Source organism: Camelus bactrianus, chromosome 17, assembly GCF_048773025.1.
Source record: "Camelus bactrianus isolate YW-2024 breed Bactrian camel chromosome 17, ASM4877302v1, whole genome shotgun sequence".
In the NCBI taxonomy this organism is placed as follows: Eukaryota; Metazoa; Chordata; class Mammalia; order Artiodactyla; family Camelidae; genus Camelus; species Camelus bactrianus.
This window is the reverse complement of record NC_133555.1, coordinates 26,233,100-26,255,449: the sequence shown is the minus strand read 5'-3', so window position 1 is coordinate 26,255,449 and position 22,350 is coordinate 26,233,100. Positions and strand designations below refer to the sequence as shown.

Sequence of the window (22,350 nt, the reverse complement as noted above, 5' to 3'; positions counted from 1 at the left end):
TATGTTAAACTAACCAAAACAGACTTACATTCCAAAGTTGAAAACGGAACAGGACAACGAATGTGTTTTCTAGCTAAATATCATGATCTCTAAGTAGTGGATATAATTTTATATAATTCAGTTGTTAGCAGTATTTGTTCACTAACTGCCTTTTTAATTTGCATATGATCTACTTTGGTTGCTTATAGTATAAACACATTTACACAGGCCCAATGAAGCAGACAAAAGAAATGATTTAGAGAAGAGGCTCTTTATCTGGGGTCCATCATCCCGAAGGAGGTTTATTAATAGGGTTGCCCGATGAACTACAGGACACCAGTGACATTTGAATTTCAGATAAACAACGGATTCTAGTCAAGATATGCCCCAATGTTTCATGGAAACCCTATTAGTAAATTTCAGGAGATGGATGTACCCCTTGACATTGTGTAAGAATTTGGAACGGAGATTGGCTATAGCTTTCCACCAGAGTCTTAAAGCTGTGCTCTCCCAACAGTTAAACATCATTAATGCAAAGAGATAATTCTCTCCTGTCTGACCTTTCCCTGCGGCCTGGGCTTCCTCGCAGCCAAAGGGAAAGGGAAACACAAGAGGCAGCGTACCAGACAGCAGCAGGGAGAGGACGCCCAAGGCGCAGCAGGGTCTGCCTGTGGGGTCATGCTGGTTCGCAGAGCCTTGCCCCCAACAGAGGGATCCGAGACTTGAGCCCAAGGGCAGCGTGACTCCCTCAACGGGCTTTAATTTTTTAATTGATCAGGTTTTTGTTATTAACTGTCTCCAGCTGCTGGGTGGAGACTGGACTGTAGAGGGCAGGGACCGAGGGGAAGGGGGCCTGGGGTGGGCTGGAAGGAAGGCAGCAGACAGGAGAGTAGGGGGCATGCAGATGGGAAGAAGAGCCCTGGAGGGTGCAGTGAGTGCCTCGAAGGTCGAGGTCCTCTCCCCTCTGGCTTCCACGTCTTCTTCCTGAGTGCAGCTGCGTTGCTGTGTCCCATGCTGGGCAGGGAGCACCCTTCCTGTGTGAGGCCCTGGGAGGCTCTGAGCAATGCCGCAGGAAGTACACATCCTTACCTGCATCACTGGAAGTAGGCCCGCAGCGCTGCAGCTTCTGCGGCCATCTCCTCCTCCGATCTCCACAAGGTGGGGGAGTCCTCCTCCTCTTTGTCATGTTTCTGGAGCTTTGGAGGAAAAAAAACCAAAAAGGCTCATTACAGGGTCCTTGGGCTCTCCTGGCACAGGTGTTGTGGGGGTAGCTGAACAGAATTCGAAAATCAGAGGCCAGGGGACACGTGTCTGTTTATTGTATTCATTGTCAAAATTTGAAAATGGGAAGGTTTGGGGTAAAAATCGACATTTTCAGCTTTTGTAATACAATAACCAGATTGTAGGCTACACTGCGGTCCGTTCACCGCCCCCCACCCCCGTAAGTGCCTGTTGAAGGTGGGGTTGGGGCTCACAGACTGCAGGGCCTCCCCGCCACCCTCTACTGTTAGGCTTGGCCCATGTCATCCATTCATTTCACTTCCTAGACCCTGAAGGCAGAGTTCGCTGCTGACCTACCCGTCAGTCCCCAAGCCGCCTGAGCTTCACCTGCTCCGCTCTGCGGCATAGCCTCTCTCAAAGGAGCTCTGAGCACCTTTCCTCAGTGAGCCCAAGGTCATTTATGATAATAATACAAGGGCTGTTGAGTACCAAGTAATAAATAAGAGTATATGCTTTAAAAGAAGCTCCAAGCAGGCAAACAGTAAAAAAAAAAAAAAAAATTAACGATGGGTCTTAGTCAATTGGCCCACTTTAGAATCCTCTTCAGATACCCATATTTATGTAAAACAATGTGTATATGTCTCAGATTTACATATAGAGTGAATAAAATTTCACTCATATCAGAGAGAGGATGTTCTCAGAACTCCCCTCATTAGAAGAGCTCAATTTTCTCCCCCCTCCAGTCTCCTGCAGCAATTCAGTCTTAGTAACTAAATTTGTTACTGCTGTGTGTGGCTCTAGACGCTGTAAAATGCTAAAGGTATAAATTCTTTACAGGAGGCGCAATGTAAGTATTTCGTGTTTTAAGGCAAACTATTTACTAGCACCAATGAGAGCCAGTATTTGTGATGCAAAGGGCAGTTTCCTCTTTGTGTATCACCATTTCTTCCTGCATCATTTCACTGGATCCTCACAATAGCCCATCCACAAGGCAGGTGCTACTCTGCACCATCTTACCAGGGAGAAATGGAGGTTACAGGCAAATTATTCACCTGTCAGAGACCACCCAGTAAGGAAGCAATAGTGAGGGGTGTTCTCAACAGGTTTTGCCCTTTCGTCTACCCTGGAGGAAGCCAGCGAGTGAATAGTTCCACAGATCCTGTTCCACCCCACCCCGTGCCTTCACCCAAAAGTCGGATTTTGACCAACAATCTGGTCGACTCAGGAAAAAAATCTCTGAACTAAAACAGTGGCGTTTGCTGTTTCAGGTCTAAATCACTCTCACTGAGAAACCCGCACCCTGGCAGCTTGCAGCAGATGGAGAAATGTCCGCACGATTTCAGAGCCCAATGTGATACAGACGGCGGGAGAGTCAGGACCTCCTAGCTGAGCACTGCTGTTCCTCGGGGTGAGTACGAGCCTCAGTGAGGTCCATAAGCACACATCCGGGCCATGAGTCCTCTCCTCCTCTCCTCCATCGAGCCTACACCCTCCTGCATGCTAGCCCTGCATTCTACCCCTGACCTATAGCCTCTCTCTAGCTACCTTACTTTCCCCAGACTCACCTTTATTCCCCCAACTCAGGGCTCCCGGGTCTTCAGAAAAAATCAGATTTCATTTTTAGATGAATGCAGAGTCCTGCATACCTTTTTAAGTTACTACCTACGCTTACGAAACTTCCCAACTAGTCTGAATTCACTTAGCAGTCTGATTTCCCCACCAGACTTTTCTGGACTCTATAGACACTGGTTCAATCTTAAGATCAGGGGTTGCAACTCATTCCTCCTTTCACTTGGCCACTATGATCAGAGGTGGAGAAACTTTGGGGAGTGCATAATTCTGGCCACTTCTGGCCTTGCCATAATGCCACGTAGCTTGGAACCACCACTTGTGAGGCTGTGAGGTTGTAAGTCAGCGCATGAACGCAGATGAATGACTGACCATAAAGCACTGTGTTACCTCTTCCCCCTTGGCTATAAGCCTTATCACTATTCATAAAGTTAATTCAAGTTTTTAAAAAAAAACACTTCATTTCAATGATGTCCTTCACACAGATCACTTTTTAGTGTAAGTAAGATGTGGCTCAGGGGAATCCATGAATTTGGAATTGTGGCGCTCACTCTGAGACAAATTCCTTGCACTGAGTAACGTAGAGGAATGATAAAAATCAGACCCAGCAGACGCTAGTCATTCTTCTAAACTCAAATCATGCTTTTTGGTTATATATTTACTACTCTGGTAGAAATCTGCTCCTACTTAAATTGGGCATATAATCATACATCCATGAGAAGAGAAACTGTTTACGTGTTAACGCATTACCTGCTTTTCAAAAACGCTCCAGACTGGTCCCAGCACACCTTTCCCACTGCACCTGTCCGCGAACACTCCGCTCCACCAAAACCAGTCTCCCTTGCAGACACGCCCTGTACGCTTCCTTCTACATTTAAAGGCTCCCCAATGGCTTTTAAGATTTTGTCTTTACATTTGCCAAAAATACATTTAGGATCTCCATACTGTTTTCCATAATGGCTGCACCAAACTGCATTCCCACCAGCAGTGTAGGAGGGTTCCCCTTTCTCCACAGCCTCTCCAGCATTTATCATTTGTGGACTTTAGAATGATGGCCGTTCTGACTGGTGTGAGGTGATACCTCATTGTGGTTTTGATTTGCATTTCTTTGATAATTAGTGATATTGAGTGTTTTTCACGTGCCTACTGGCCATTTCTGTGTCTTCATTGGAGAACTGCTTGTTTAGGCCTCCTGCCCACTTCTGGATTGGGCGCTAATGAGAAAAAACACTTTTAGAATGAAGGCAAAATAGAGACAGTTTCAAATGAACACACAGAGTTTGCCGCCTGTAGACTGATTGAAGGATGTACTTTAGTCAGAAGGAAAAGGATATGAGAGAGAGTCTGATGCAAAAAGGTGACTGTTTTTAAATGCTGACTTGTAGGTAAGCAAATCTACATGAATACTGATGTCTACCTGAAAACTGTTAGAACCAGTAAAAAAAAAATCAGTTAAGTTCCAGGATACAAAAATCAATATACAAAAGTCAGTTGTGTTTCTGTGCACTAGTAACAAAATATCAGAAAGAGAAATATGGAAAACAGTCCCATTTACAATTTCATCAAAAAGAAAAAGATACCTAGGAATGAGTTTAACCAAGGAGGTGCTAGACCTGTACACTGAAAACTGCAAGACAGTGATGAACGAGACTGAAGAAAACACACAAAAAAATGGAGATATTCTGTGCACATGAATGGGAAGAATTAATATTCTTACAATGTCCATACTACCCAAAGATTCAGTGCAATCCCTATCAAAATGTCAGTGGTATTTTTCACAGAAATAGATGAATCCTAAAATTTTTATGTAACTGCAAAAGACTCCAGAAAGCCGAAGCAACATTGAGAAGGAACAACAAGGCTGGAGGCATCATCCTTCCTGGTTTCAAACTGTATTATAAAACTATAGTAATCAAGGCGGTTTGAAAGCAGGGACTGAAACACACACATCTGCACCCATATTCATACCAGTGTTATTCACAGTAAGCAACCCAAGTGTCCATGGATGGATGATTCCATAAACAAAATGCGGTAAATACACAATACAAAAGGATTCAGCCTTCAAAACTAACGTCAGTGTGGATGACCCATAAAGTCACTATGCCCAGTGAGACGAACCAGACCGGAAAAGGACAAACAGTCTATGATCCTACTAGTACGAGGTGTCCAGACAAGTCAAAGTCAACAGTACAAAGTAGGATGTACGTGCCAGGGGTTGAGGAGAGCTACTGTTTAATGGATGCAGCTTCACTTGGAGAAATAGAACGAGTGCCAGGGATGAATGCTGAGGGTATTTCTACAACAATGTAAATCTACTTCATGTTGTAGAGCTATGTGCTTAAAGTGGTATAAAAGGTAAAAGTCATGCTGTGTAGATTTAATCACAATGAAACCCATGAATGAAGTGCTGACACTTGTCACAACGCGGATGAACACTGAAAACATCCTGAGAGAAAGAAGTCATGCAGAAAAGGCCACCCACGTCATACCCATCTTGTGCACTTAAAATCGGTCCAGGTTGTGAAAATAAGGAGAGGAAAAAACAAACAAACAAACAAAAACAAAAACAGTTCCAGGAAAGGAAAACTGGGTCAGAATAGAAACACACATTGCCATACAGTGGGGGCAGGTAGTCAAAGTTTCCCTGGGTCTGTGGATGGAATTCTGAAGTAGAAACCAGAACAATTCCTCACTGGGGATCATGTGGTGGTAGAGTGTCAAAATTTGAGGGAAAAGCCCACCAGAGATTTTCATCTTAAGTGGTGCATGTGCTACGTCAACAATGACTGCAAAAGCTCAGCTTGCAGAGAAAGAGTAGACTTCACTGCTACTGCATACTTTCTGTGTGTTTAAAACTACTGGAAATTAAATACACACACACACACACACATACATATTTTTAAATCAACCATGTCAAAACCATGACAGAAAAGCAGAGAACACATCAAACTTCACTATAGAAAAACAGCTCCCCCCCAGATCCAGTTCATCCAAAATGGTTAAGCTAATCGCCCTTGTAGGAATCTATATACTGCTAAGAGGCACTATGAGAAGATAGTATTATAACTCACTATGTCTTGGGTGTTGTGAATGATCTGGATGTGATAGGAACATCAGCATTTTTGAATTCCAGTTTTCCACATCAAACCACCAAAAACCTGGTAAAACTAATCAATGAATTTAGTAATACACAAACATCAGTTGACTTTCCATACACTAATAAAGAAGTCTAAGAAAAATTAAGAAATCAATCTCATTTAATAATTGCACACACACACACACAAAAAGAACACAGTACCTAGGAATAACCTTAACCAAGGACATGAAAGGCCTGCATGTGGAAAACGGCAGAACACTGATAAAGAAATTGAAGACACAGATAAATAGAAAAAAATATTCCGTGCTCATGCATTGGAAGAATATTATTAAAACAACATTTTCCAGCCAAAGCAGTGTACACGTTAACTGCAATCTCTACCAAATTCAAATGGCATTTTTCACAGAAACAAAAAGCAAATGATCCTACCATTCCTACGGACCAGGGAAGAACCCAGAGTGGCCTGAATGATCTTGAGAAAGGAGAACACAGTTGAGGCATCTCGCTCCCTGACTTCAAACTACGTCAGAAAGCTACGGTAACCAAAACACTGAGCTTCTGGCACAAAAAACAGGCGCGCAGACCAGAGGAACAGAATAGGGAGCCCAGAAGGAAACCAACGTGTATGCTTTCAGTTAATTCATGACGAAGGGGCCAGCGACACAAAATGGGGAAAGGACAGTCCCCACAATAAACGGTGTCAAAGTGAATTCTATTTCTATACGGCTTAGAGAAGAGATTAAAATATATAGACATATATATATATATATATAAAATATCTCTAGTCATCTTGCTTTATCTGCCTGAAATGATTTGGGGGGAAGGTAGTGGTACCAGGATTTCTGAGCGAAGAACTGAGACGTGTCGATATTAACATCGTGCCCCTTCTGGGCCCTGAGTGTGTTCTCACGAGGCATGTGGGGTGGTGACGCCTTCCCTGATGTAACACTCAACCTGCCTTGGCTATTGGCACTTTTTATAGCTCTGTGATGCAGTACAGGAGGAGGAATGATTGACAGTAATTTAAATGTTTTTTCAGAACCAGAAATAACCTGGAGTAAAATGCCACATTGTTTTCCAAGAGCAGAAAAACGGGTGAAAGCCGCTTCTTAAAGAAGCAAGTGGTTGAATATAAACTTGGGTGTTGTTCTAAAATTCACCCGTATATTTCATTATTCGTTTTATTAAACAACGTGAAGAGCAGAGAGCTTAAAGAAACCATTATGGGTTGATGGTTCTGTTCTGACAGGTATTTATACAAAGTATTGCAAGGTAAATAATTGCAATGAATTGGGAAGTAAATCCTTCAGTTTTGTTTTAAATCTGGTCCTCTGTTACTGCTTTCAGTTTAGCCAAGAAGTATCTGTTGAGCACATGACACATTCCAGGCACTGTTAGAACAGAGTAAGACAAAAACCTTTGCCTTGTGGGGTCTCACCACCCCACAGCATGGAGAAATTCATGCAAACATCACTTAGTCTAAGTCAGCCTGAGATAAGTACTAGACTGGAATTTCTATCATAGCACTTGCAGGATAACTGCGGGCGAGAGTACCTCTTATGGGGTAGGGTCCGGGGTTGACTTTATAAAACCCTGGATGCGCACTGGCTTCAAAGACGGTGATGGGATATTAAGGACAGGGCTGTTCTGGGCCGTGGGAAGAGCCTCGGCAAACAGGCAAAGTGGGCGCCAGCTCCACCCACTGCTTGGACCGCTCTTTCCTGACGACTCCTGCCCTGGCGTTCGGACCACACTGCCCATTTGTCACAGTTGTCAGGAGAGCTGCAGTTTAGTTGCCCTTTTAAGAAGCCTTGACATTCTGTGGTTTAAAGATGGGAGACACACCCCAATAGCCCAAAAGATGGCCTCCAGTTGTACAATTCAAAGCTGCAAATAGTTCTGAATCCTACCAAGAAAGAGACTGCCTTCACAGTCATCTCTCAGTCCTCCGATGAGTCAAGAAGAAAGTCCCCGTCAGTACTAGCTTATCCTTAACACGGTACCAGCGTGTCCTCTGACAGAACCAGAGGTGCCATCCAGACTCCAGCTGAAATGTAAGATTGTTTTGTATAGATCACATGTATCGGGGGCTCATCTCCCATTTACGATATCTCAGGTTGCCTTTCAAAAGTAAGTAAGTTTAAGTTAAAAAGAAGAGTCAGTTTAGAAAACATATTAAGTAAAAATGTGGGGAAAATGGCATTAAACATGGCATTCACCTTGGGAGATGGTCCAGAGGTGGGCAGTGACTGCCAGCGTGACACTGCCACGTGGCCCAGACAGACGGGTGTGGGTTGCTTCTACTGAGCTGAACACAGACAGCTGCAGAATTTTTTTTTTTTATGACAGATGCTTAGAAACCAGAATGATTTCATATTAGAAGAGCTCTGAAGAAAATCAGAGCTGTGACTTGCAGGGATGGTGGCTGAACTCTGGGAAGGGATGTGGAGGAAGGCCTCATTGGAGAGGTGACACTTCGGCTGAGACGTGGACAATGATTAGCCGTCCATCAAGTGAAGAGCTAGGACAAGGGCAAGGGCAGAGCCTTGAGGAAGAAGACAGCTGGGCATGTGACTAAGTGGCCCAAGGAGTGCGGGAGAGAGCAGGGCATCTGCAGCCAGTGGGAATGGCTAAGAGGTTACGATTTTCTTTTTGATGCCATGAGAAGAGATGCAAGGGTGAAAAGCAGGGAAGTAAGAGGGCGAAAATGACTTTTCATGACGAGTAGCCTGGCTGGAGAATGAGTTACAGGGAGACGAGCTGGCGCAGTAGTCAGAGAAGAAACGGTGGAACTGGGGTGCCTCGGACCGGGAAGTGGGGAGGGGGGCCCAGGTGCCAAAGTCAGTGTGGCGGGCAGGTGGTGCCGCGTGTGTGTCCCTGTAGACGGACCCTGGCCTCTGATGCTTCCTTCCAGGTGCTGTGTAAAGCACACACTGATCCTGGCTCCCTGGCCCAAGGCTGCTCTGAACCAGTGTGAAAACCACTCTGTCTCTGCCCGACACACGCCTCTCTCTTCAGTCATACGCTCCCCAAAGTCCCCTTCCTGGACCGTTTATACGGGCACCAAGTTCTACTGCATGACGCGCATGCTGTCTCACTCCCTCCGTCTCTCACACACGCTACAGCCAGCATCCTTGGAGCACGCATTTTGTCCCCAAACACCAAATGGCCTCTCTCTTAAGTGTCATCCACTTTGGGCTCTTGTTGGTGTCCTAGTGAATTACCTCTTGCTTTCACATGACACACACATAAAAAAGTCCTGTGTCATCCACCTCTTGCTGCCACTTCTGCTTCCTTAGAACCCTGAGATTCTTCAAATATTTCTTTGTGCAACATAATTTCCTCCCTTTTTTCTCTCGATGGGGAAGACCCTGAGTCATGTGAGCTGGAACTCTGGACTAACCACCAGATTACTGCGACCAGGTGCCCTCTGGTTCCCTCTGTTCACTGTCAAGTTTCTGAAGTGTGGTTCTTCGCTCCTTATGGAGAGAAATTCCAGTAAAAGGGCATGCCATCATTTGATTACTTGCCAAAGCTTTGACTTGAGCCTAACTTGCTTGAGTAAAAGCGGAAGTTTTTTTTTTTTAACGCTGTCAGTGGGGCCAAAATGCTGAAATCAGCTTTTATATTAATTAATGGCATCCTACTTTCAAGGAGTATAGAGTGTTGATGTTTAAGAATTTGTAACCCCCAAAAGTATTTATTAACTAGAAAATCACAGCACTGGAAAATAATTATGCCAAACCACTGTACTATAACAGAACCCAACTGCTTATCCAATTATACATTAAAGTATCACATTGTCAAGCCGCTTGCCAAAGCAGCAAATGAGCCTGCCAGCAGCACAGTTTGGACGCGGTATTACCCTACTAATCGCGCCGTGAATGGTCTTCAGGGCGCCCCATGCGCCCTATAAACCTGCACAAACCAAGGTGGGCCATTCCGGTTTGCTGGAGGGCTCACCTACCATCAGAAAATCGCTTTAATCGCTGGGACATTAAAGTTTGCAGTTTTCCATCAGAAGCTGAGAAGCCGCTCACCACAAAGCAACTGTGGCAACCTGTCCTACACGGAGCTGATTTCTATTAGCACATCAAAGGGTCACTTTGTGTCAAGGAAGCCAATGTCAGGCTAACCTGAAATGTGTATCTGAGAAAGGTGGCTCACCTGGATCTGCCGCGCAGCCTCATGGCAGGCCACCACCCAGAACATCCCTACAACGTGACATGAGGGCAGTTGAGGAACGGGACCACGGGGTCTCATATAGGAGTCACTGACTTAAGAGTCATCGGCACAGGCAGAGCGGAGGGCAAACGGCTTACCCTTCAGGACCGCCTGCTACCATTTTCCTCACAGCTTACTGGACCGAGCCTCCTGTTTGTCAGGGATGAACCCGGCCCTGCCTAGCAGCTGGCCTTAGCACTTCAGACGAAAATCCCCTACGACAGAGCGTGGTGATCGTGGTTTGGTAGAGAAACCAATCACAGCCACCCAGACGTTCTTTGCTCTTCCAACTGTAAAAAGCCTCCATCTAGCTCCCGTGTTCATGGTACAAAATCACCAAGTCACAGTAACACTCATCTTTGTGTCCTCACCGCTTGCCGGGTAGGCTTCCAAGAAGCACTTGTCACATGGGTCTCTAAATTACGCCTTCCCTCCCCATGTACTGACTGTTCAGGCCCATCCTTCCCATTTTCCAGATGAAACATCTGAGCCTCTTAGGAACATCACGTGGCTCAAGGGGAACAGCATATGTTTGGGTTAGACACACCGTCCGCTGGCTCCCAGTGCACTCCTAGGTCCCCTCAGGAAATTCTTGGAAATTTTCTTTCAGTTTAACATCTTTTTAAACATGGGTGATCAAATGGCCCAGAAAAGAGAACCAAATATGCAAATAGAGATCAGCCTCTGAGCTGGGATCAGGGTCTGGCTGGGCCTGGGGAGAATCGTCTCCCAGGGCAGTTTTCAGTAAATAATTGCTGATCAGCCGCCCCTTGCCGCAGGCTCCACCCTGTCTGCGCTTTCCTGATTTTCCAGTGCATCAGGCATTGGTGACACCACAGGCACTAGCAGTTTCAACCAATTTGATATCCTCAGGGCTTCCTCTTTCTAAAAACACGCCCACGGAGAAAGGCAATGAAACGCCTTCTGAAAGGGAGGTTTGTGATGAAGCAAAACTGGGAGAAGGAAACATTTATTCAAAAACCAATTTCCTCAGCCCGTTGTGTTCCGTAAGCCTGTCTCCCGTGCTGAGGATATTGGTGTTTGAGCAAGAGGGTTCTCCTTTATTCCCAGAGTGAGGTCGCCCTGTGGTACTCACAGTGACGGAAGGGAAAAGGCAAAGGGCCCATTTCTGGCTTCCTTGGAATCTCCTGAACACTTTATTTCATATTTGCTGCTTTTTTTCTCCTCTTTTTTCAGAGACACCTTACAGAACCTTTAGAAATGCGATCCAGACAAGATAGCCATCCCCGCGGAGGGTGCTAAGCAAATATACAACACACAGGCTAAGCCCACAAACAACCAACAATATACCGCCATCAACATGGCCTCAGAATCCTACTTAACACAATGTTCCCGGCAGCAACACCTGGGCTCTCAAAATAAAACCCGTTTGGAGAGGCAGAACTAGGTTAGGGGGTTGTAAATATGGGTTCCCTCAAGCATCGGAAGCTCGTTTCTCTGCAGAACTCATTCGAGGATTCAACAAATAGTAACGTGGCTACCACGAGCTGGCCCCGTGCGTCACACTGCACAGTGGCCAGCAAGCCGGACGGGCCTGAGTGGGCTCAGGAGGCTTACACCTGAGAGAAGGCAGCAGCTTAGCAAGGACTGAAATCTGATACTACCACGAGAGAGTAATAAAGAGAACCCTGTTAGGCAGCATGGTCAGGGACGATCACACAGTGCAGATCCCCGGGAAGGACAGGGTACCTGCACGAGCGGTGAACCTGCTGGAGGCCAGTGACTGGAGACAGTGAGGAAGCGACCAACGAGAAGGCGAGAGGGGGAGGAGCGGGTGGCTCTCCCTTCCCTGCAGGCCCAGAGGCGCAAATGCTGCCAGAGATGAGAGACGGGTGATTCACTGGTCATATCACCCTTGTTCCGCACCAACTTTTTGCTCAGCTTAGAACAGTAGCTGGGTGAAGAGGCAGTAAGCCCAGACTTGGCACGGAGAAGAGCAGCTGGGCCCAGCTTTGCCTCTGAGCCTGGGCAGCGCTGCCGCCTGGCCTGAGTTTTGCTTACCGAGTCCCTCCCTCACCTTAACATCAGGCCCTGCTAACAGGAAACTTTCCACAGAAAAGCAGGGGAGGCTCAAGCTATTTGCACAAGTGGCGAGCACCATGGAGCAGCGAGGACCCGGGCTGACCTCACCAACTTCTCTCCGAATGTCCACCATTTGGTTGGCAGAGCTAAAGGAGCGCCCCTGGCGCCAGCCAGCCAGGGGCCTGGCACCAGGATCCACGTGTTGGCAGGTGAGAAATGACCAACAGAAAAATCTGTATTCCAAGGGTACTCACCACCCTGCTGGATTGGTCCTGCTTCCTTCTTTCCACGAGGCGATCGTTCTGCCTCTGGTTACAAAACCGCACCTTCTGAAGGGGCAGCGCACCCCCTGGCAGTAACCTCCCCTCTGTCACTTACAAATCCATTCATTTCCGATGGAGCTGTTCCAGTGCCCTTCAAAGAACCTGGCCCGTGTGAGCTGCACAAACAAATTAGGAGCCAGCCTTTCCCAAATGCCTCTATTTCATTTAAAAACCTTCTTTAATGAAGATATAAGGCCTTGGATGAGGCTGAAACACCAGCTTACCATGCGTGACAGCAGATCTTTCTCACAGACGATTTCCAGTGCCTGTAAAACTTTTTAAATACCTGACGGCTTAAAAGGAAAGAAACAGAGATTTCCTTGTTATGGGCTCAACTGTTCATTTTATATACCCTGTAAGTGACCATAATCCAAAAAATCAGCACAGACAATAGAGATAGAAGGCGACTTCAAACACGCACATACCCTGCTTTGTCAGAGTGGAAAATTAAAATGCAATGCCAGGCCCGTGACTATTTCGAAGCATCAGGCTAGAAAAGAGATACCCTCACCTTTTTCAGCTTCCTACTGTGCATCTCCCAATTATTTATTACTGAGATGCTCCTGAGGCACCATAAACACACACACACACATGCAAAAACCCCAGGCCTGGCTCACATATATACGGCTTGATTTTAAAATATTAGTATCTTTGCTCTTCCCATTAAAGCTGAAAATATTGTTGGGAGTTATAACTTCATGAATGAAAAACCCATAAAAATCTTTTAAGAGACCTAATCTTTTAATTAATCTCACCTCAATGCTGCTCAAGGGTTTAAACGAATTTGGTTGGTTTTAAAAGATAAAAGATCAGAATGCTTTAAAATAGCTTCTTATAATTTCAGTACCTACTTAAAGGTCCAAAAAGGAATACTTGAAAAATGCCTCGTCCTAGAATCAGGGTTCAAGACAGATCTTTAAAAATCTCCGGTCCAAACCGCAAGGTGTCTCTGATCTATATCCCTTCTGCCATAGTGCTTCCAAGGGGCGCTCATGCCCTGGCTGCAGGGCTCCAGGGGTGAACATGTTACTGCTCCCCCAGACAACCTGACCCTCGTAGCTGTGCTAGGAGACTGTTCTGCCATCTCCCTTCCCCCAACTTCTATCCCTGAGTCCTAGCTTCAGCTCTTAAGAGTCACAGAGCACAAGGTCAAGTACATGTAAAAAAAACTACTACTTTTGAGTATTAGTGAATTTGAGCTACATTTAAATATGGCAAACCCGTGGGCTAGAGAGGATATAAACCCTCAGGGGTGCTCTGGCACTGCTGGCGAGAGAGTATATTGAAGCAACCTCTTAGGAAAACAGTTTGGCATTACCTCCTGAAGTTGATGTTCACAGCACCCTCTAACCCAGCAATACCACACCCAGGGGTGCACCTGAGAGGCATTCTTGCTCACATACGTGAGACTTTTCAAAGCAGCTCTGATTAAAATAGCAAAACCCAGGACATGACCACTCGTCTTCAGAAAGTAGATGACTACAATGGGATACATTCACATCATGGAATATTGCACAGTGACCATAATAATTATCTGATAGACAATTAGGCCATATGGACTAATCTTAATAACATACTATTAAGGAAAAAAATTATTCCCAAAAGATAATATGCAGCATGATCTTTTGTCTTTTTTTTTACAAAGTTGAAAGTATATGTTTTTGAGTTGTTTTTTAGGAACACATACAGATGCCTAAAACGCTGTAAAAAGAAGTGAAGCAGTGGGGACCAAGGGACTCAGGGTGATGGAGAGCTCGGTGAGGGGAAGGCAGGGGAGAGGATGGAGTGTGGGCCTATGACATGGTTAGATGTAGGACATCAAAATCGTGGCTTTTGTTCTGCGTGATAGGGTATGAAGATACTCATTGGCCATTAACTATAACTGCTTACATAATGTCTAAAAGCAGGCCCTGAATGAAAGCAAACAGAAATGACCGTCCATGGGCAGCAGGTGGGATTACAACACAGGATGGCTGCCACTCCCCTCACTCCGGAAAGCCTGCTTCCATTCCGGGAGCCTCTGTAAGAATTACAACATAGCGTCTGCCGTGTAGAAGCACTGAAGTCATTAATTGGATTCCAGATGTCTGGAATGGATTTATCCCTTCACTGCATCCCCCAGCCCGGGATCTATTTTGGGTCTAACACTTCACACAGGGTGCTGTTCTTAATTAAACCTGCTCTGCCTTCAGAGCTTTATGTCTGTGAGACAGTCCTCCAAACGTTCTCCTCTCCGTAAATTTGCTCTTACGTCCTGTTTCTGCAGCAAAAGTAATACTTGCTGGGATTTTAATAAACATGTCTGCGGTAGAAATACAGATTTCACACGCTTCCTACATTCCACAGCCCTCTTCTTTATGCCGATTCCCACACCAAGCCTGCACTTTAGGGGCTTTGCAGTTTAAGCTCCATTTCTGCTGCCCACCAGTGGGGGCAACGAAAAGGATGCTGATCGCTCTTTAGGTTGGAAACACAGACACGATGTTGAAAAAAGTCATTAATTTCCAAGCGACACTGTGCCTCTCCCACTGTAACGTTTGCTAACGTTTGCTTTTGGTGACATCTGACTCCCGCTCACTGACATTAGACTGAAGCACAGTAGCCAAGTTACCTGTCCAACATCTGCGACTGGTTCCTAATTTGTTACTCAGCCTGTGTCTACTGGAAGCCAAAATGGAAAATGTTTAAAAATCAAGCAAACTAATTTTTTGCCATCCAAGAGGCAAAACAACCTGCTGACTGACTGTCCTTTCACTTTGCAAATGGTTATTTGAGCCTCAGGTGGAGGGGCGACTCATCTACTTATAAAACAAGTCAGATTCGAGACTTAATTTTTCTTTTCAGCCAAAAGGCAGCTGAATCTCGAGAAGCAAACACTGCTTTAAGGAAAATGAACGCCTGGCCGAGGTGGGATGCTCTTAGTCCAATACTAGGGGCCCTTCTGCTCTAGGGAAGTGGAGACATAGAAGGATGGGGGGCCCAGGGTTACAGACAGCATCATTCTGTTGTTCTGCGACTTTTGTTATTATTGGCGGAGCCCTGATGAGTGCCTGCTGAGTACCAGGTATGGAGGTGATCTCATTCCATCCTCCTCAGAGTACCTGCCTCATGGTGCCGGCTTCTCCACTTGCAGGTGAGGAAATTAAGGCTCGGAGATGCGATCTTGCAGCTCGTGGGTGGTGGGACCTGCATCCCCTCTCTCAGAAAACAGTACTGAACATCTGCTACGCACCGGGGACTAGTCTGAGGAATCTAAACCAAAGCCCTGTTGCCTACAGAACCTCCTTGGATCATCGGTGGGGTGGGCAGGAGGCATAACACTGTTGTCCCTGTTTTACAGAGAAGGAAACAAAGGTTCAGAGAAATTAAGTGAATTGCTTGAGTCTCCTGCAGTCTTGGGCTGAAAGACTCAGCATGTTTCTCTACAAAAAAGGACCCTCTATTAAAAACAACAGGGGCAGCCTGCATGTGGTTCCTGCATTGGGACGTCACAACTGAGGACGCGCATGCTGGAGGATCCCTTATTCAAAAGCAGAAATTAAATTCTGGGTAACGGGCCAGCGTGGCTTCAGCTCAGACTTTCCACCCTTGCTGTCTGTGCTCCGGTCCAGAATCGCTGGTCCCTGACTCGGCTTTCTTGGTGTGACTGGCCCTCACTTACCACTTACCCGCATCTCTCAGCCCCGTGCATGTTTCCATCCTACTTAAGTAGAAGTGGTTCTTTAGACAACCTGCTCCATCTGTCAGCACCAGCCTCGCACATGGAACACACTGCTTCCCCTGCGCCCCCGCGGCTCTCCCCGGGGGCCCTTTTATGAGTTTCCATTTCAGGACGGTTATCCTGTTGTGAGCGCTTTCCCATATGTCTGTCTTCCCCACTAACCTAGAGGTTCTGTGAGCCGAGAGCCACTGCTCATTAACAATGTTCAGTCTTTCCTTAACTTTCAAAACGTCAGTGCCACATGGTTCAATCTAATACCTTAGCAGCGACCTTACAAAACTAGAGCTAGGAACATAACTGGTGTCCACGGAACACTTCTTGTCCCAAGAAACCAACCATAACAGATACTCAGACAGTTACCACCATCGTCAGTCCTCAAGGAAGGCTGTGATTATGTCCTCTAGGCCAAATGCTATAATGCTAATGCAGAAACGGAGACAAGACGCTGTGAAGGAGGACACAGGACAAACCAAGATTTCTTTGCAGCCCACATCAACCTGAAACTTAACTAGTTTTACCTAACTGTATTTCAAGGGGACAATAAACTTATGAAGGCTCTGAGTAGAGAGCCGAACTGTGGGCATCCCTGGTCTGTGACGATGACTTCCCAGTGGCATCTCCCCTCCTTCAAGGACAGCTGGGGAGAAAAACACAGTGAGCAGGAGGCAAATGAAAGATACGCTTGTGCCCACTTGGAGGTCAGCATCCCACCCTTCCTTGTGATCCGTCATTAATGACAATTTCATTTCTTCAGAGGCTGGAAAATCACCACAGAGGCTGGCCTCAGTGGTCCCACAGCTGATCCTCCTTTGAAGGAAAAGCTTGAGAGAAAATGGAGACAACAGAGTGGCGGCCAGGCCCCCGTTTTGTCTGTGCTCCACCGGGGAGTGCCTACAGTCACGTCCCTTTTCTGCGCCAGCCCCGTCCTGACGCCCTCCCGTCTTACACTGGCTGGGGGTGGGGGGTGGGGCGTCACCTCACCCTGCAGACCTCACCCTGCAAGATGCCTGCCAGTTTCTACAAAGTTCCTTCTCATCGTGGACACTCTTTTCCATGGATTCTTCATTGTATATGTGCACAGATTGTGTCAAATGGAGCTTCCTGTGCCTCTGCTCACAGTGCATTACATTTTTAATCAGTATATATAATTACTTACAGCAAGCTGCCAGGCCAGATTTTCTGAGCATTAGTCTAATTAACTTAAGCTTGATAATTATGTTCCAGATACCAGAGCAGTACACACAGAATTTGCAGATTAATGCCACTAGCTTATTTGATTCCTATATTATGTCTTCTCAGACAGTGGGTTCATTTTTTTGGGTTTTTGTTTTAATGGCCATCTGATAATTACTTAGGTTTCAAAGTTTTCCCTCAAACAAAATCATTCTGCTATTTTAGATAGCTTCTCCGATAATTAACACAGACTGGACTGAAATAATAGATTTCTGTGTATTTTTAGTCACAAAAATCTTTTTTTTTTAACCTTATATAAGCTCAGGCTGAGGAAATATTAAAGAATAAAACGTTCTGATGGTCAAATGCAGAACCTTCCATGTTCTGACCACTCTGTGCTTTCTTTGCCTTTCGCATTTCCATTTGCCTTTGGGTTGATGAAAAATAAGAAGAAAAAAAGGAAGCAGAAGCAGCAACAGACACAGAAAACCCCTGAGACGAGTAGGTGAGAAAGATCAGTTTCTGCTAGAATGAGGGCATGATCCATTCCCACAAGGATAATAACCAGTTAACTTGCTAAGTGAGTTTGCTAAGTGCCAGGCATGGTGTTAAGCCCTTTCTGTAGATTATCTCACCTAACCACCCTGACAACCTTGTGTGGCGGGTATGTGTTACGGGCTGCATTGCATCCTCCCCTAAAATACGTTGGAGTCCCAACCCGCAGGCCCTCAGGAGGCACCCTTGTTTGGAAACAGGGTCTTTACAGAGGCAGTCAGTTTCAAAGAAGGTCGCTGATAGTGGACTGATGTCCTCTGACAAAGGGGATACACGGACCCGGAGACAGCCACACACACAGTGAGAAGCCCACATGAAGATGAAGGCAGAGGTCAGGGCGATGGCCCACAGGCCAAGGAGTGCCAGGGACTGCCCGCAGACTGCTACCAGCGAGGAGAGCGCCCTGGAACAGATCTGCGCTCAGAAGGATGCAAACCTGCTCATAGTCTGATCCCAGATGTCTAGCCTCCAGACCTGTAAGACGACAGATTTCCTCTGCTCAAGCCACAGAGCATGTGGCACTCTCTGATGGCAGCCCTAGCAGACGAACACAGTACAAATATTCTGACTCCCCAGGGTACGGAGGCCGAGGCTCAGAAGAGCTGTGCGATGAGGCCACACGTGATCCACAGCGCTGTCACAGGCAGGGGTGGAGGCCATACCCAGGCTATTCTGCCTCCCCAGCTCCTGCCCTTGGCCCCACCTGCTGCTTCTGCCCCAGAGGACGGTGAGCATCGGTGCAGCGAATCCCAGGAACGGCTGGCGTGCCGTGGCTGCCTCAGTGCTTCTGAATGAAGAGTACAGCTGACGTGGTGGCTATTTCCAAGTTTATATGCAGCTTTGGATTTAAAACAGAATGACTGCTGGAAATACCTGCTTTCTTGTTTCCGTGGGCAACTAAACAGAATTTACCTTTTTGTAGAGTGAGGGCAGCGGTCATACTCTGTTCTCTCCCCACCTCTAACATGAGAAGATAATGGGCCAAAATCTCACTCGCCAACGATGACAAGCATGAGGGGACCACAGCAAATAACAGCTCAAACCAGTGACTAAGAGGTGGGAGCGAAGGACAGGCGGGCTTTTCCAAGATGTCACAACAGAGGCAAAGAGCAAGGCAGAGAACAAGCCTGCTTCAGAGAGGCCACGGACACAGACTGTCTTGGGAAGAGAGGCAACCTTGGTCCAGGAACAAAAGCATAGGAATAAGAAGGAAAAAAAGAAAAAGAAAAAGAAGACAATTCTCTGAGAATGACTCCTGTAATGAATCCGATAGAGAGCCTGACGCCAGATGAAGGAAGCTCACGTGCACTGAGGGCCTGTTACAGCTGCTGTGTGTGTGACAGTGAAACTATTCACTTCTCCCCAAGAGTCTCGTGAAGCAGACGCTGTCATCACCCCCACTTGGCAGGAAATGGGGGCTCTGAGCAGTGAAATCCTTAGCCCAAGGCCGCCCATCTCCCTGGCCCAGCTGATCACTGGCAGTGCCCACGGAGGAGAGCAACACAGAGGGGTCACCCTAGGACACAACGGAAGTCTTCAGGAGAACCGCCTCCCTCCTTCTGGACACATCGTGTCGATGTGTGTCTTGGTATGTGTACAAGTTCACATTTAAAACTACAGGCAACTCACTGCAGAGAATTTTCACAAATTCCAAATTACATCCCAGTTCTTTCAGAATAGGAGCTCTTATTTTTAGGCATGACAGCACCTTTGAGAATCTGATCAAAGCTATGACTCCTTTTCCTAGAAAAATGTGTGCACAAACACAGGCACTTGACATGACACTCCCCTGGGGGCTCCATGGGTGACAAGCTTTTCAACCTACAGAGGATCCTTTTGGCCCCAAGGAGCCCAGCGATATCTCGGCACTACTGAGATGTGTAATGTGTCATCGGGCACCTGGATCGGGGCAGTTCCGCTCCTCGATCACTGGCGGGCATTTCTGTGTTACTGCATCTGGCTCTGCCACTCTGGGGAGCTCTACTGCTCCTCTTCCATCTTTATTCCCATCAGTGTCTTGCACAGCATAGCTGTAACACGAATGTCTTCTGGCCTCTGGGTTTCAACGCGAATGTAACCCCTTCCTGGCAACACCCTAAGTTGCCTGCCCCTCTCCAGTCCCACCATGGTAGGTTTCCTTCAGAGCGGGGCTGTGGGCAGCCCTGTACCCCAGGTGTGGCCCACAGACCAGCGCCATCTACGGGCTTGTTAGAAACGCACACCTTAGCCTCCAGCCTGTGCGCGTTAAGTACTTAGAGTGCCTGGTCCAGCTCCGGGAGCCACTACCCCGAGGGGCTGCAGAGCACTTGAAACATGGCTAGTCTGCGCTGAGATGTGCTAGAAGGATAAGTTGTATACCCGATTTAGAAGACAGTGCAAAAAAGAATGTGAAATATCTCATTAGTAATTATCACGTGAGCTGTTGAAATTATAATAATATGGGTATTTTGTGTTAAATAAAAAATATTATTAAAATTAATTTTATGTTTCCTTTTTTTCAAAAAAAAAATGGTGACCATAAAGTTTAAAATTACAAGGGTGTCTCATATTGTATTTATGTTGCAAAGGGCTGCTTTGAAGCGTTGAGAAGGGCTGGTTTAGGATAACGGGCAGGAACCGGTATTGACAAAGCTACAGCCGCGGGGTCCATTCTGGCCCTGTGCCTGTTTTGGTAAATAAACTCTCACTGGAGCACGGCCATGCTCGCTCACTGCGTATGGTCCGTGAGTGCCTCCCCTCCGTGCTCCAGGAGCAGAAGTAAGCAGGTGCGACAGAAACTGCACGGCCTGCCGAGCATAAGTATTTACCTGGCTCTTCACGGGAGAAGTTTGCTGACCCCTGGTTGGGAGCCTTGCTTCCAGAGGGGGACGGCCCGGCTCCAAGTCAGGTCTCCACCACTTTCCAGTACCTGACGTTGGGCAAGGTACTTCATGTCTGTTTCTTACTACCGTGTCTGAAAAGAGTACCTATCTTACTGAGTTGATATAAAGTTAAAATCAATTCATAATGTGAAATTCTTTCAATTGTGCCTCGCACTTAGTATGTTTGCGGTAGGGAAGAACAAATCTGATTCCGTATTAGATCTGTTCCTTTAGCTCTCACCCTGTGCTCCGTTTCCTGGGCTCAGTCATGCTGGTTCCGCACCTTTTGTAAAACAAATGTTGCTTGTAGCCTGAAATATACAGGAGAGCCCATTCTCAAGGCTCTGACCTTTAAGGGCATTATCACTTTTCCATTCGTATAGAGATAAAAAGTTGCCTAACAGAGAATGACACTGGTCTCCTTGGAGGTTTACAGGAACATCGTGACCTGACCTTTGTGGACAGAGGCAAGAACACGAGATTCCAGCACCAAGAGGTCTGCAGTAACCAACCACATCCCCTCCCCTTTTTAGCACAAGAGGAGTCTGAATTCTGACTTGGGTAAGATGATTCCCTAGGACATGAATGTCTCATCCTCTCAGTTTGCAGACTTTCTGAATAGTCACTGCCCCTTGCCTCAACAACTCGCCACTCGATTTATTTTCGTCCTGCCGTGCACTGAGCAATGTGAGCTTGGACTCCGTAACAGGTTCTCCATACACGCCAGCCCCCAGTGCTACTACTGCTGGCCGTTACCCCAAGTATAATTAGACATCTTTGCTTTGTCACCTTTTTTCTTGTGTGTTGCCCCAACGGACTAAAAACCCCAGGAGAGCAGGGACATTTTCGATCGACCAGCTATTTAACTGGGCACAGTTTCTGGCACATGGTAGAAAGTCAGTAAGTATTTGCTGGGTGGTCGAGGCGCACAGGAAGGTAATCTGCCTAAGGCTACCTGGTCAGTCAGTGGCCCGCACTTGAACCTGGTTCTTCCTGCTCCCCAATCTCTTAGCCTCTCCTACTCCACCAAGTGTGGTCTCTGGACCAGAAGCATCACCTGGGAGTGTGTGAGAAATGCAGGCTCTTAGGCACCACCCCAGAACTACCGAATCAAAAACTCTATTTTAACAAAATGTCCTGGAGATTCACGGGCATGTGTAAGTTCGGGAAGCAGTGCTCTGGGCTGTAACCCCCAGTAAAGACTCCCTGCTTATTCACTCAACAAGCAGTTCACGGTAGCATCGGTCTTTCCACTGAGCACTATGTCCAACCCCCTAATTCCAGAGCTGATTATTCCTACTCACTCCATGAAGGCCCCAGGGGTGTTTAGGTTCTGCAGTGAACGTTACTGTGCTGTGTCAGAAGGTGCCCTTTCTCCTGCCGGGTCCAAACCACTGCAGCGCAGGGGTGACCTCTCTGCACAGAAATCTGCTTAACATTCCACGCCAGCCTCCAGTGGCCAGGCCACGGGCCCAGAGGATACAGGGGGTCGAAAATCCACTTGTCAATAATTTCCCTTGGGGCACTTACCTCAGTGAATCGGTTCTCCTCTGCGTTCTACACACCCGCGGCTGCCCCACCACA

The 22,350-nt window shown here is 46.7% G+C and overlaps 1 protein-coding gene and 1 long non-coding RNA gene across 22 annotated transcripts in view; one reads left to right on the top strand and one right to left on the bottom strand.

Moving 5' to 3' along the window:
• Positions 1-22,350, bottom strand: part of FHIT (fragile histidine triad diadenosine triphosphatase) — a 1,253,716-nt gene that overhangs the window by 21,273 nt on the left and 1,210,093 nt on the right. For all 10 annotated transcript variants that reach the window (XM_045505414.2, XM_010968301.3, XM_045505417.2 and 7 more), the window contains one exon: positions 1,069-1,175. In XM_045505414.2, the coding sequence (XP_045361370.1) occupies positions 1,074-1,175 (102 nt within the window). In that variant the 3' untranslated portion in view covers positions 1,069-1,073. The remainder of the gene's footprint in view (positions 1-1,068; positions 1,176-22,350) is intronic.
• The window catches only part of LOC105079549 (uncharacterized), a 575,211-nt gene that overhangs the window by 530,818 nt on the left and 22,043 nt on the right, over positions 1-22,350 (top strand). For 8 of the 12 annotated variants that reach the window (XR_012499938.1, XR_012499937.1, XR_012499935.1 and 5 more), the window contains one exon: positions 2,469-21,327. This is a non-coding gene — a long non-coding RNA (uncharacterized LOC105079549). Of the gene's footprint in view, positions 1-2,468; positions 21,328-22,350 lie in introns of those variants that run through there. The other 4 variants (XR_012499944.1, XR_012499940.1, XR_012499945.1 and 1 more) reach the window with 4 other exon arrangements.